We start from the raw sequence: 12579 nt of genomic DNA on the forward strand, positions 1-12579 counted from the left end.
TCCCACAATCCAATCAACAAAAAAAATAAGGATCCATTGCACCACATGTATTGGGAGAGCAAAGGGGTTTATTGAAGAAACTCAGTTCTCATGAGGAACAAGCAAACTCTTTTCAAGATCTTTAGGACTGGTTACACGGCCATACACAGTGACGCCCAAAAACAGCAGAAGCAGGACCGCCAGCTCCAGAAAGAATGCTCCAACAGCAGGAGGTACTGGGAATGCTGTACACAAGAAAAAAAGAAAAAAAAAGTCATAATACGCAACTGGACCTTACACAAAGGTTATACAACTGCTGAGCATTGATATCAGAGCTACAAAGTTCTAGAGGTTGACCCGAGATTAACAATTAGCTGGGACACTATGCTGATGAACCAACACCACTAGCATTTCACACCCAATACTGTCAAATACAGAATTCTTTAAGACAAACATTACCTGATGTAGTTTCTAGTGCATGCGAATCATTACTTAGGTTTGGACTCCCATTAACAGCAGGACTATGTATATTGAATGGCCCCAGAACTAGTGTGTGCAAAATACCAGAACCAGTTTTATCTGCAAAGATAAAAATAAAAAGTTGTGAATACATCTTTCATTTTGAACATGTGTGTGAAGGACAGAAGACCAGGTGCAAAGTTATTTAGGTTTATTTCATGAAGAGGTGCTATTGCTTTTGGGAGCTTGATATATTTTTGCAGCATGCCTGTTAAAGTTGCGCATGCACCAGTTAAGCTATAGTTGCATGAATACTAACAAGGTTATGGACTTGTAGCCGGAGGTTGAAGTTTTAAAGATAAAACTAAGGACTTTCTTTACAACACAAGAATATGCTAACAGATCCATCGAATACACAAGGTTTCTCCATGTACATTTAACACTAAAATGTGCTACCATTATTTGCAATTCTAATATAAAATTTATGCAAATGTTTTAAATTTATATGTTCATGTAAATCTAGTTCCCCCTCCTTTCTTGGGACTTCAGCTAGTTACACACAAACTTTCTTGGTTCACAGAAACACAAGCGTGCGGTTCAGATACCATGGACCAAGCATGGAGCAGCGCCAACACTACTAGCGGTGCCATGGACCGAGCATGTTCAACTGAAATCGGAAATTCAGTTTTCTGTAAGGGTGCGTTAGGAGTTTTCCACACACTTCAAATTTTTTCTTTCCCATGCTTTTGAAAACTGAATGTGTGCAGCTGTCAAAAAAAAAAAAGAACTTTTTGTAATTCAAGTCCCACAACCTTACAAAAATGCTTGTGTAAAAGGCCCTTAGCCTGATCTTTATGATTTGTAAGCACAACTTACTACACCTGCAATATTCATATTTTTAGCATAACTTTTTCCCCCCGGAAGTGATTTAAAGAACCAAAAAGAATTCGATAATTCTACCCACCAGCAACATCTCTCCTCCTTCTGAATGGTAAGTTACAGGTGGAATCACAACATCTACAGAGATCACTTTGTGGATCGCCCAAGAGCTGCCATCTGATTAAAGCAATCACATTAAGATTAATGTATCCAAATACATTTCAAGTAAGAAAAAAAGCCACAACTTTATTCGTAGAACAGGATATGGCCTCAGTTTGCATTTAAGTGCACACTCAAGTGTAACCCAGCAGTATTTCTGATGGGTTATTTGCCACTGCAACTCTTTTACACAAATCGAAGCAGTACAAAATTCACTGACTGGCAGTCATTTTATTTTTGTTTTAAAAAAAAACTAAATGCTTCAAAATCTCAGTGGCTCATACAAACGATTTCAGTATTTTCCAACTCCCAGCCTCACCCGTTAATATCACTCAAATAGGAGCAGGCCTTCAGTCCATTGACGGCTTTAGGATCCCAAACCATCAGTTTACAATGAAGGTAAATCTGCAGAGATGGGAGGAAGGCGGCAACTATTTTATTGCAATTTCAATTCTACAGTTTAGAGTTAATCACTAGGTTTTGTACTTGCCTGTTCATTGGAGTCTACAAACTTCAGTGCTTGGAAAGTCATTCTGACCGTATCTAGCAGAAGAGGCTCCAAAAACCTTGAGGAAGCTACCTTACCATCTACAAAACATCTGCAAGTAGGGATATTAATTGTACCCATAGCCTTGAAATAGAAGCACACAAGATAGTAGGGACTGGTAATACTTGATAAACTAGCTATGGTAGCCTGACATTAGCACCACCAACTTACAGATTATCCCTAGTTACAAACCTCTTTTCCCATTGTGAACTCTGGCAATTCACTGAATTTTGGTTTTTTGACCGTGATGGTCAACATTGCAGCAAATCTTACATCAATATGAAGCATGATAAACCAGGGGTATTTACTCAGATCCAGGCACCATGACTGTGGTAATCTTATGTTCATTATCCCTGGCCTACTTCCTTGTAAAAAGCAACTTGTAAAATGTTAATGAGCCAGAGGGGCTGTGGGCATGTTACAGAAATCCATAGCATTCTGACTTCACTAGCTGTTACACTGCAGCAGCATTACCCGAGTCAGGATCTTTGAGCAAGTGCCACTGGTTTATCATGCTTGACTTAGATGTTAGAGTTTCATTAAGAAGCAACCTTGTATGTAACCCAGAGACTTTAAATAAAATAACTAACATTTTTATCAGCTTGTTTATTACAGGTCATTTTGTTTTCCCATGGATCATGATCACATGGTGACAATAAAGGGTAGAATGTAAGTGTTCAAGCATCAGCTGTTCTCATGCACTACATGAATTACAGATGAAATTGTTCAGATTCCCCTGACACTGATGGAAAAATCTATACTTTGTTAGCAATAAAGTCAGGCTGGAGCATTGCAGAAATCAAAGGCTGAATTTAAAAAGCTGCCAAAAATAGCTAGTTTTTGCTGTGTTTTATCAACAGTTTGAAGGTGCCAGAGAGAATCACATCTGTTTAGCTGCAGACAATTCTACTACCACCCAGTAGTTCGACAGGGCGACTGGGTTAGGGAAGGCCTATTTGAAATAAAGCTTTATTTAGTGCCAAATTCTGCATCGCTTTACAAAAAAAAAAAAAAAGAAAACCAACCACACACACACACAACATTTCAGCTGTAAAGCACCTCAGGAGCTGTATAACCTACAAAGTCTTACCCATGGTTATCGATTAAGGTATAGCGTTGCTTTGAAGTATTAAGGTCTTCTGTAGAGGCCACAATGCATTCATCCACAAAGAGCCGCAGGGGCAAGTGATTTCCTGTTAGCACAGATATAGACAAGAAAATTGGAGAGCCAAGGAGAAATTCTTTTACATCTAGAGGCCTGGAGAAGTCAGCTGTTAGGGGAAAAAAATAAAACCACAGCTTCAGTACATGCAGCACCAAGCTTTTGGTTGCTGAAAAGTCAAGTATAGAGCTATAAAACCTTCAGATCAGCATAAACCATGTTACATTAACTAGTCGTGGGGTTGGTGAGCCGCTTTATCTCCCGATACAAAAGTTGCATAAAATCATAAGAGATCCACTTGGCAGTTCAGGAGGGCATGAAGCCGATGTCAGTTATGACTAGATTCCACCTGCCCCCTTAATAGATAGTGAATACAAGTCTCAATATCTAAGATTTTAAGCCATTCCACCTACAGAGAGGTTAGTGAGGGGCACCATAGGAGATGTTATGCAGATTAGCAGCTACACCTGGAGGGGGAACAGTGCAAATGCCTCCCAAAACTAAAATGGTTTAGAGCTCTTCATAGCCTTCTGTGTTTATGCCTAGAGAAATTTTGTGCAAATTAAGGTACTTACCAGTCATGACTTGATATGAAAAGTTAAGTTGCCCTGCTCCAGATACCTTGACCTCCACAGTAGTTTCTAAAGGGGAAGGGTTCAAATGTCTAAGAAGAGGAAAGAAAAATAAATACTTCACATGCTATGTATTATTTTACATGCTTCTTTGAAACTATAAACCCCAATGTAGGGCCAACTCTTCAAAGAAGACCCCCCCCCCCCCCCCCCAATAAAAAAACAACTCTTTGACATTACCTAAAGAGAGCCCTGTATTAAATGAAATTTCAAAACCTCCAACTCCAGGAACATACATTGGCTATGTGGTCGACAATATTTCCGTGTCAAGTGGAACCTGAACCCAGAATGGAAACATTTGATCCATCTCCAATTCTGGATTCATCTGCAGAAGCTTACAGCTAACAAGTGAATGGGATTGAGAAAGAAGTGCAGAAGAACTACTCACATGCTTGATATGCAGCTTATTTGTTCTCGAAAAGGCTGAGGAAATACATTTGCGGCAGCATCAGGACTGTAAACCAATTCAGTGAAGAACTTAACAGCATTGCCAAAGAACTGTATGTAAAGGAGGTTGTAAAAAGCGGCAAGTATCAGAATAGCACATGCAGCTAAATATTGGGGAAACTTCACCAGTCAGTTTTAAATATTTAATCACAACATGTGACCAACATCAGTAAATAGAACCCGTATTCACACAGTACCACAAGATTCAGACAAATGTGAACGTATCATAGGTTAAGGATGAACACCACACAAACTTTGGAAAGGCATCCTAAAAATTGGTCAGGCTGGAATCCTTATAAGCATAACTGTTATTTGAGATTATTTTTAAAATGGTGCATGCACTTTGGGAGGGTCAGGGCTCTGGCTATAGACCTATAAATACTTTTCAATCTGAAAGTGAATGTAAAAAGACAATTAATTGATTTGAGGCAAACTGTTTAATAGTCATGCCCATAGCATACGAACAGCCATGGAGAGCAGAAAGGGGAACACTCACTGCTCAGAGCTGTGTAATTAAACAGAGAAGGGAGTCAGGTCTTCCGCCTGGTAGATCTGCCTTGACAATGGGAACATAACACGTCAGGCTACAAAGTGCCTCTATTAGAATATACCACTTTTCACCTTCCCGACAGTCTTATTTTTCAAATCTGACATGAATCACATTCAAAAGTTAACATACCCGGCTTTTCAGGCAGATAGTGTTACCCCCTCCTACTCCCCCACCCATGAACATTACATTATGCTTTATGTCAGCATTTTTTTGGATGGGAAGGGAGATGGGCGGCTTCAGATTTGTTTATCTCTAAAAGAAGGTAAACTTTTATGAAGTTGGTCATCCGTTTTGTTTAAGGGTTTCTCAGAAGTCAATTTACAAATTGCATCGGATTTTGTATATATATGTATATATATATATTTTTTATATTTATATTTCCCCCCTCCCACACATTGTCAGTGGATAAATTAACAAAAGGTCGACAAAGTTTGATACCAAACTTCTGAGTGCTCCAGTACCCCATGTGTGGTCACACACCATAGCATTGAAGGGAAGGTGCGCCATTCAGAGCAGATTTGCACTGTTGCTTTTAAGAGGCTATACATTTTTCTTTGCCAACTTGGGCTTATTTTCTGATATTTTAGATGCACTTCACAAATACTTTATTTTAGTGGATCTTTAGCTTATTTATGAGATTTTATTAACTCTTGAATTAATGAAAGCAAAATAGAAGCTTTTCCTGCAGACTCTTGCATTTTTTTGTGGTCCATTCACCTTACCGTAAAAACAGCGTATCCTTATATTAACCCATATAGAAGAGGTATCGCCATAGTATATTTAAAAATATTTTTACTTATTAATTTTTTTAAAAAAGTTGAATTTCTATGCAAGTTGGAACTGGTAGATTTTTATAGTTTTAAATCCTGACAATTTTTTGTCCCTGAGACAATTTAATTTTGAGCAGTTAGGGGAACAAAGATTGTCAATAAAGCATTATACAGACTAGGACTAAAGTAAAGCATACAGGTAGCTTTGCTCTGTTCAAATGACTTCTCTCACCCCTGTAACCCCTTGGGGGGCTCCGGTGTGTTACCCTGGCTTCTGCATGTATACAGAGATGTAGGAAGGATATCAAGACCAGCTTCTCTCTGTGTACGCATTACACAGACCACAGCCAGGACCTGCAGCCCACTGCTGCATACACACAGAATGGGGATGATGGGAGCCACAGCACTGGACCAGAGCATCAGACGAGGGGAATGTACAATGTTTTCTAGTTGGCTAAAGACTAATGGGCATACTTAAGATTCCCAGTGGTGACATTCACACATTTATGAATACAATTCATGCAGTAAGGAGTAGTTTCTTGGAATTCCATGTGCCCAAAACATGGGGTGCATGTTCCCGATAGTATTTTAAGTAGCAACATGCGTTTTGTCTTAACATTGATAGTGATGACTAAATGTCACACCACACGCATTCTGCTACTATGAAAACGTGATGAAGCATTTTGCCCAATGAGTTGCAAAACAAGGCAAAAGCCTTGTGTGAATGCAGCCTGAAGCAGTTTTTCAATCTAATGCTTGCAGTTGATCATTAGAGACTCCACCTGGGCCCAGCGGTGCCATCTTCTAGTAACGTAATAGGGGTTACAGGAAAAGGCACAGGCTTGACTGCACTAATAGAGGTGTAAGCACCGACGGGGCCCAGGGCAGCAACACTAAATACAGCCCTGTACTAGACCAGTGAATATTTGACCAGCTTTAAAAAAGTGTAAAGTGTTTCCTTTTAACCAACGATAGTTAAATTTACCATTCTGGAAAATCCGCAGTCATATAGTCTGTACTCAAACACCAAGAAGCCTAGCAGTGCTGTAGTACTGGAGACAGGGCATCTTCCCAATGTCAGGCTCTTAGGATCCAACATTATTCTGTTATCCTGAGGATCACGTCTCACAGCCACACTTATAAATGTTGCATTGCACTGATAAAACACTGTTCTGGGGGGAGCTGTCAAGAAAAGGAGGGAAAAGTTCTGAAAGATAGATAGATCTATATAAATAATAATAAGCCATGTCAATATAATACTCTGCTTCCCTTTAGCTACATTTCCATATTGCCCAAGAAAATTATTTTAGATTTTTATTCACTGTCCTCATTCAACCTTTTCTAGCCATAACCATCTTTTGACAACATAAGAATTAAAGGGGATGTTGAGGATTTAGGAAAAATAAAATATGATGACATGCTTACCACATTGTATAACAGGAGTGTGTCCAGTTTGGACAGCACCACCCCAGACCATCTTTTGCACCATTTGAAGTCTGCGCATGTGCCACCGGCAGAGCACCCTAGCAGCAGGAAAGTCACCAGCAGTGAGCGACTGCGCTTGCACAGAGCTCAAATGATGCCAGAGACAGATAGATGAGGGTCAGTAGTGGCTACTGGCAGCGTGGGAGTTGCCTTCACCCCCCGGAGATAACTCATGGCGCATTCCCATGATGAGTTGCATTTTTTGATGCATTCCAAAGGCTTCATCTTGATTACTTGCGAACGTTACTTTGCATTACCACTGCATCTGCTAAAACGCAATGTAATCTCAGCATGTGATCAAGGCTGAAGTCTTTGAAATGCATCAAAATCCACAACGCATCATCTTAAAGCGCCCTCAGTAAATATTCAATTGAACATTACAGCAGCTACATCCCTGAATTAGTGAAAAATGGGAATATTACAGAAAGTAGATTCCCCATGGTAGATCTTCTTTAAACAAGGGGGGGGGGGGGGAATGTAAACAGAAGTTGAACGGATTGTCCTTTACCCATAAACCCTCTGTTACAAGTCCCTTAGTAGTTTAATAGTTCTGCTACAAATTGTTTTCATTATCATAATCAGAATGTAACACAATCTGGCAAACACAGGTGTGAACCTGGCCTTAGTTCCATAGGAGTGAGAAGTAGGATAGAAGGAGACCACCGCACTCATCTGGGCACTGCAGTCTCTCCACTGAAACAAAGTTGCTCGTGAGACATTGTTGCCTACAAATTGGGCAAAACCAACGTGGAGATGACAAGCAAATTCTCAGCCACACTCACTGGTCACATTGTTACCCCTAGTTAATACATATCAAACAGAAATGCACTTACCATTTTGGGCTGCAAAATAACTATTCCAGGACAGCCACAGAAACAACAACATCCACTTCCCCATGATAAAACCAGTGATTCCTTCTACCTCAATGCCAGCAGATATAAAGCAATGCAATCATTCAACTCAGGTGACTCCAGCTCACTGCTGCTAACTAGTCAGGGTATCATTACGCATATATGCAGCGGATGTTTCATTAGGCCGCATTCACATCTAGCGTTTAAATTGCTTTCGAAATACAATTCAAAGACTGCTGTGAGCGGCTGAAGGTGCATGATTCCAGGTGCTTACCTTTCACGTACATTTTTATTAAAACACATGCAAGTGCCACGTGTGACCGCACTTTCAGTCCAAATATTTGTTCACATGCAAAATATGTAGTGCTTCTTCCCAATCACATTCATTCAGTGGAAATGCATCTGCATCTGCTTTCGATTTGCATTTCAAAATGCAATTTCATTGCTGCATGTGAACACGACCTTACAGAATTGCTAGCATCAAAGCGTCAGATGTATGAGGAAATTTTATCCACATACTGTGAAATAAAGTTGGAAGAACAACAGCTTGCTCATGCGGATTCCTTATTCGAAGCATACTGAGGCCGGCGCCACACGTAGCGCTTTGTCTGCGCTTGCAAACGCAAACAACGTTGCCGATGCGAAACGCATGCGTTTTTGACCAGTTTGAATTAAGATAATTGGTCAAACCTGTCAAAAACGCATGTGTTTTTTACGATCTGAAAATGCACTAACTAAAAACGACCCAAAAACGGCTGTCAGATCGTAAAAAACGCATGCGTTGAAAAACGGTTTCAAAAAATGTTTTTTACGATCTGAAAACGCCCACAAATCTAAAAACGGCCTAAAAACGCCACGTGCGTCTTCACCCTTAGGCTGGTGCCACACGCACCACTTTGTCTTTCTATGGAAATGGCTGCGATTGGGAACGAGCCGCTGGTGTTTTGCGTTAATTTAATGTGGCATCGGCCTTAGGGTGAAGACACACATGGCGTTTTTAGGCCGTTTTTGGGCCGTTTTCAGATAGTTAAAAACGCATGCGTTAAAAAAACGCATGCGTTTTTTACAGGTTTGAGCAATTATCTTAATTCAAACTGGTCAAAAAACGCATGCGTTTTTTAACGATCTGAAAACGCACTAACTAAAAACGGCCCAAAAACGGCCTAAAAACGCCATGTGTGTCTTCACCCTTAGGCCGGCGCCACACAGGGCGCTTTGTCTGCGCTTGCAAACGCAAACGCAGACAAAGTCGCGCCCACCGGGGCGGGCCTCGGCCCGATCGCATCGGCGTTTCTATGGAAACGCCTGCGATCGGGAACGAGCCGCCGGTGTTTCGCGTTAAATTAACGCAAAACACCGGCGGCTCGTTCCCGATCGCAGGCGTTTCCATAGAAACGCCGATGCGATCGGGCCGAGGCCCGCCCCGGTGGGCGCGACTTTGTCTGCGTTTGCGTTTGCAAGCGCAGACAAAGCGCCCTGTGTGGCGCCGGCCTTAGGCCACGGTCACACGTACCGCTAGACGTCCGTTCATAACGCGACACTAGCGCACAGGGGGAGGTCCTCGGCCTGTACGCACATGTGTTTCCTGGGAAACGCACGTGATTGATAAGCCGATCGCATGCGTTTCTCTTGAAACGCATGTGCATTCTGGCCGAGGACCTCCCCCTGTGCACTAGTGTCGCGTTATGAACGGACGCCTAGCGGTACGTGTGACCGCGGCCTTACACTAAAGCTACAACAAATATGTATACCAGAACCCATAATAAAAATTGTGATTCCATAAGGCCCTCCACAACATCCCAAAGACACGCTGTGGCATCACATTGCCCTCTATGACATCACAATCACCCATTGTGACATTACACTTCACCATTTAAGCCCCACTGTGACATCACAATGTCCTCTAGGACAGCACTATAGCTCATTATGACATCACAATATTCTCTATGATACCACAATAGCCATTCTTGACATCTTAATGGCCCTTTATGACATCACAATGTGACATTATGGCATCACAAAGACCAATTGTAACATCTAAATGGAAAAATGTAACATCATTTCTGTAAGTGGTGAACCATTTCAATGTCTGGGGAAAAGCTGGAAAGGATCCCCCCCCCCCTCCCACCCCCACTTCTTGTCGGGGAGCAGCAATCTGTTCCCTTTACAGTCCGGAGTCTCTCTGAAAATCTCAGACCTGATACACCACAGGATCTGTAATGGTCTACTATAGGCAGACCAATACAGAGCAGCAGTAATAGTTTACTGGAGTACAGTTGTATAGCAGCATATGGTGTGAGCAATCAGACCCCCTTAGAGTTCAAGTACCCTAGGGGGCCTACAAATACAGTTCAAAAATTGTCCTGTGACCAGGACAAGGGGGCATCCTCTACGCCTAGAGGAGAGGCGATTTTACCATCACCATAGACAAAGGTTCTTTACTGTAAGAGCAGTGAGACTGTGGAACTCTCTGCCGCAGGAGGTTGTTATGGCCGACTCTATGTACATGTTCAAGAGAGGCCTGGATGACTTTCTGGAGAGAAAAAATATCACGGGTTATGGGGATAAAACATTTATTTAATTCTTGAAGGTTGGACTTGATGGACTTGCGTCTCCTTCCAGCCTTATATACTATGAAAAAGGTAAAAAATGTTCTTATTTGAGAAGGGTGTGGGGGGTAAGCATAGCTCCCAACCGTCCCGATTTTGACGGGACTTTCCCGATTTTTCGTACCTCTGCCCCGCGTCACGGGCAGCTATGAGGTTGTCACGGATTTTCCCCCCAGGTCCAGCTGTGTCCCGGCGCTGTGTCCGCATAGTAAATACTTTGAAAGTCTTAACTCACAGTACAGAATGGCTTCTACAGACATCGGGCAGGGAATCCTTTTCAGAGAAGTGTTGGGCTAAGCGGAGAGAGCAGAGACCACGTCATCAGCTTCAGATCAGCATCTGTCCATATATGGTCACTGCATCTCCTAGGGTTCCCAAGAGCAGACATCGGGAGGGAATCCTTTTCAGAGAAGTGTCGGGCTTAGCTGAGAGAGCAGGGACCACGTCATCAGCTCAGATCTCCATCTGTCCATATATGGTCTCCAGGGATTCCCCAGACACAAGCTCTTTATATAATTAAATTAAATAAAGTTTTGACCAGGCTGAGTTTTGAACCTGGGACCCTCTGCACCATAGACAGGAGCTTAACTAACTGAGCTATAAGCCCAGTGATACAGAACTGAGGATTTCTGGTAACTAAGACATGTTATCTGCCATTTACACTGTGACACAGACTAATGCACTGATATATAGAGAGGGATCTTCTCAGAGATTATTATTGTAATTATTGAGACTATTATTATTATTATTATTATAAATTTTATTATTTTTATTATTATGGAGATGATTATTAATAATAGTAAAAATAATAATAATCATCTCAATAATAATAATAATCATCATCATCATCTCCATAATAATAATAATAGTCTCAATAATTACAATAATCTCTGAGAAGATCCCTCCCTATATACCAAGGCATTAAATCTGTGTCACAGTGTAACAGTAGCAGTCATAGTTCTTAGTTACCAAAATTCTACACCCAGATAATCACTGAGGCTATAGCTCAGTTGGTTGGGGCACTGTGAAATTATTATACATGGACACTGCAGGTTACGCGTGCCGCCATTTTGTCCCTCTTTCCCTTTCACAAATGTTGGGAGGTATGGGTAAGCCTAATTTTGTTATAAGGCCCAGGGCTCATGGCCATCTTAATCCATTCCTGTTCAGCAGAAAGCCAATGCGTTTTAGCAGATCCAGTGGAAACACAATGTAACCTCAGCATGTCATCAAGGCTGAAGCCTTTGCAATGCTTCAAAAACACATCCAAAAATGTAATGCAAGGCATCGTGTGAATGCGCCCTGGCTTGTACAACCTCCAAGCAAAGCAGTGTGGGAGGCCCTGGATAGTGAAATTGGGCAAGGGGAGTCGACTGGTCTTAGCACCATATCCTTGGTGCACCGAAATGCAAAATGAAATAGCTGTAGTCCCTCAAACGTTAAACAATGTTCTGTTTCCATGGCCTGTTCAGATCTAGGTCACATAACATTAGTATCCAAACATTTGGAGGTCTGTTGGAAAATGTCATTAACTCTTCACTATCTGCATGTGGTATGTATAGAAACCACACCAAGCTTCAGGCTTCTCTGCAGTCCCACTCACCTTGGACTTTGTATATAAGATGACGGCTGATGACTGGGTCAAGCAACAGCATTTCTATTTATTATATTACATTTTTTTCTATTCCCTTATGAGGAATGGCTGGACCAGTATTGCAAGCTTTTAACCTCTTGTGTCTCCCCATTCTTCCTCATAGACGGTAAGCTCTTGCGAACAGGGACCTCACTCCTATTGTTCCATATGACTGTTTATTATATTTGTACATGTCCCTATGATTTGTAAAGCGCTATAGAATATGATGGCGCTATATAAAGATTATTATATTATTATTATATTAAAGAACTTGTTTACGCTGCTCAACGCTGAGAATCGTTTTTGGTTTAATCCCCTCCGCAACAAAGGTCGGTGACTGCTTGTGGATAAGTCCTATTGTATTTCCATTTTATTCACTTATAGAAGAGAAGCAGAAGCCACCTTGGTTTTCTGTAT

The 12579-nt window shown here is 41.5% G+C and overlaps 1 protein-coding gene across 1 annotated transcript; it reads right to left on the reverse strand.

Moving 5' to 3' along the window:
• Window positions 1-50: 50 nt before the first annotated feature.
• On the reverse strand, window positions 51-8060 carry LOC140127800 (zona pellucida sperm-binding protein 3-like). The gene is made up of 10 exons (XM_072148900.1): window positions 7903-8060; window positions 6570-6766; window positions 4206-4315; window positions 3761-3849; window positions 3114-3294; window positions 1967-2075; window positions 1796-1881; window positions 1403-1494; window positions 439-558; window positions 51-224 (listed from the first exon to the last, which is right to left on the reverse strand). Exons 1-10 carry the CDS (start codon window positions 7964-7966, stop codon window positions 82-84), a joined length of 1191 nt encoding a protein of 396 aa, XP_072005001.1. The 5' UTR covers window positions 7967-8060; the 3' UTR covers window positions 51-81.
• Between the last annotated feature and the right edge of the window lie 4519 nt (window positions 8061-12579).

Source organism: Engystomops pustulosus, chromosome 1 (genome assembly GCF_040894005.1).
Source record: "Engystomops pustulosus chromosome 1, aEngPut4.maternal, whole genome shotgun sequence".
Taxonomy (NCBI): Eukaryota; Metazoa; Chordata; class Amphibia; order Anura; family Leptodactylidae; genus Engystomops; species Engystomops pustulosus.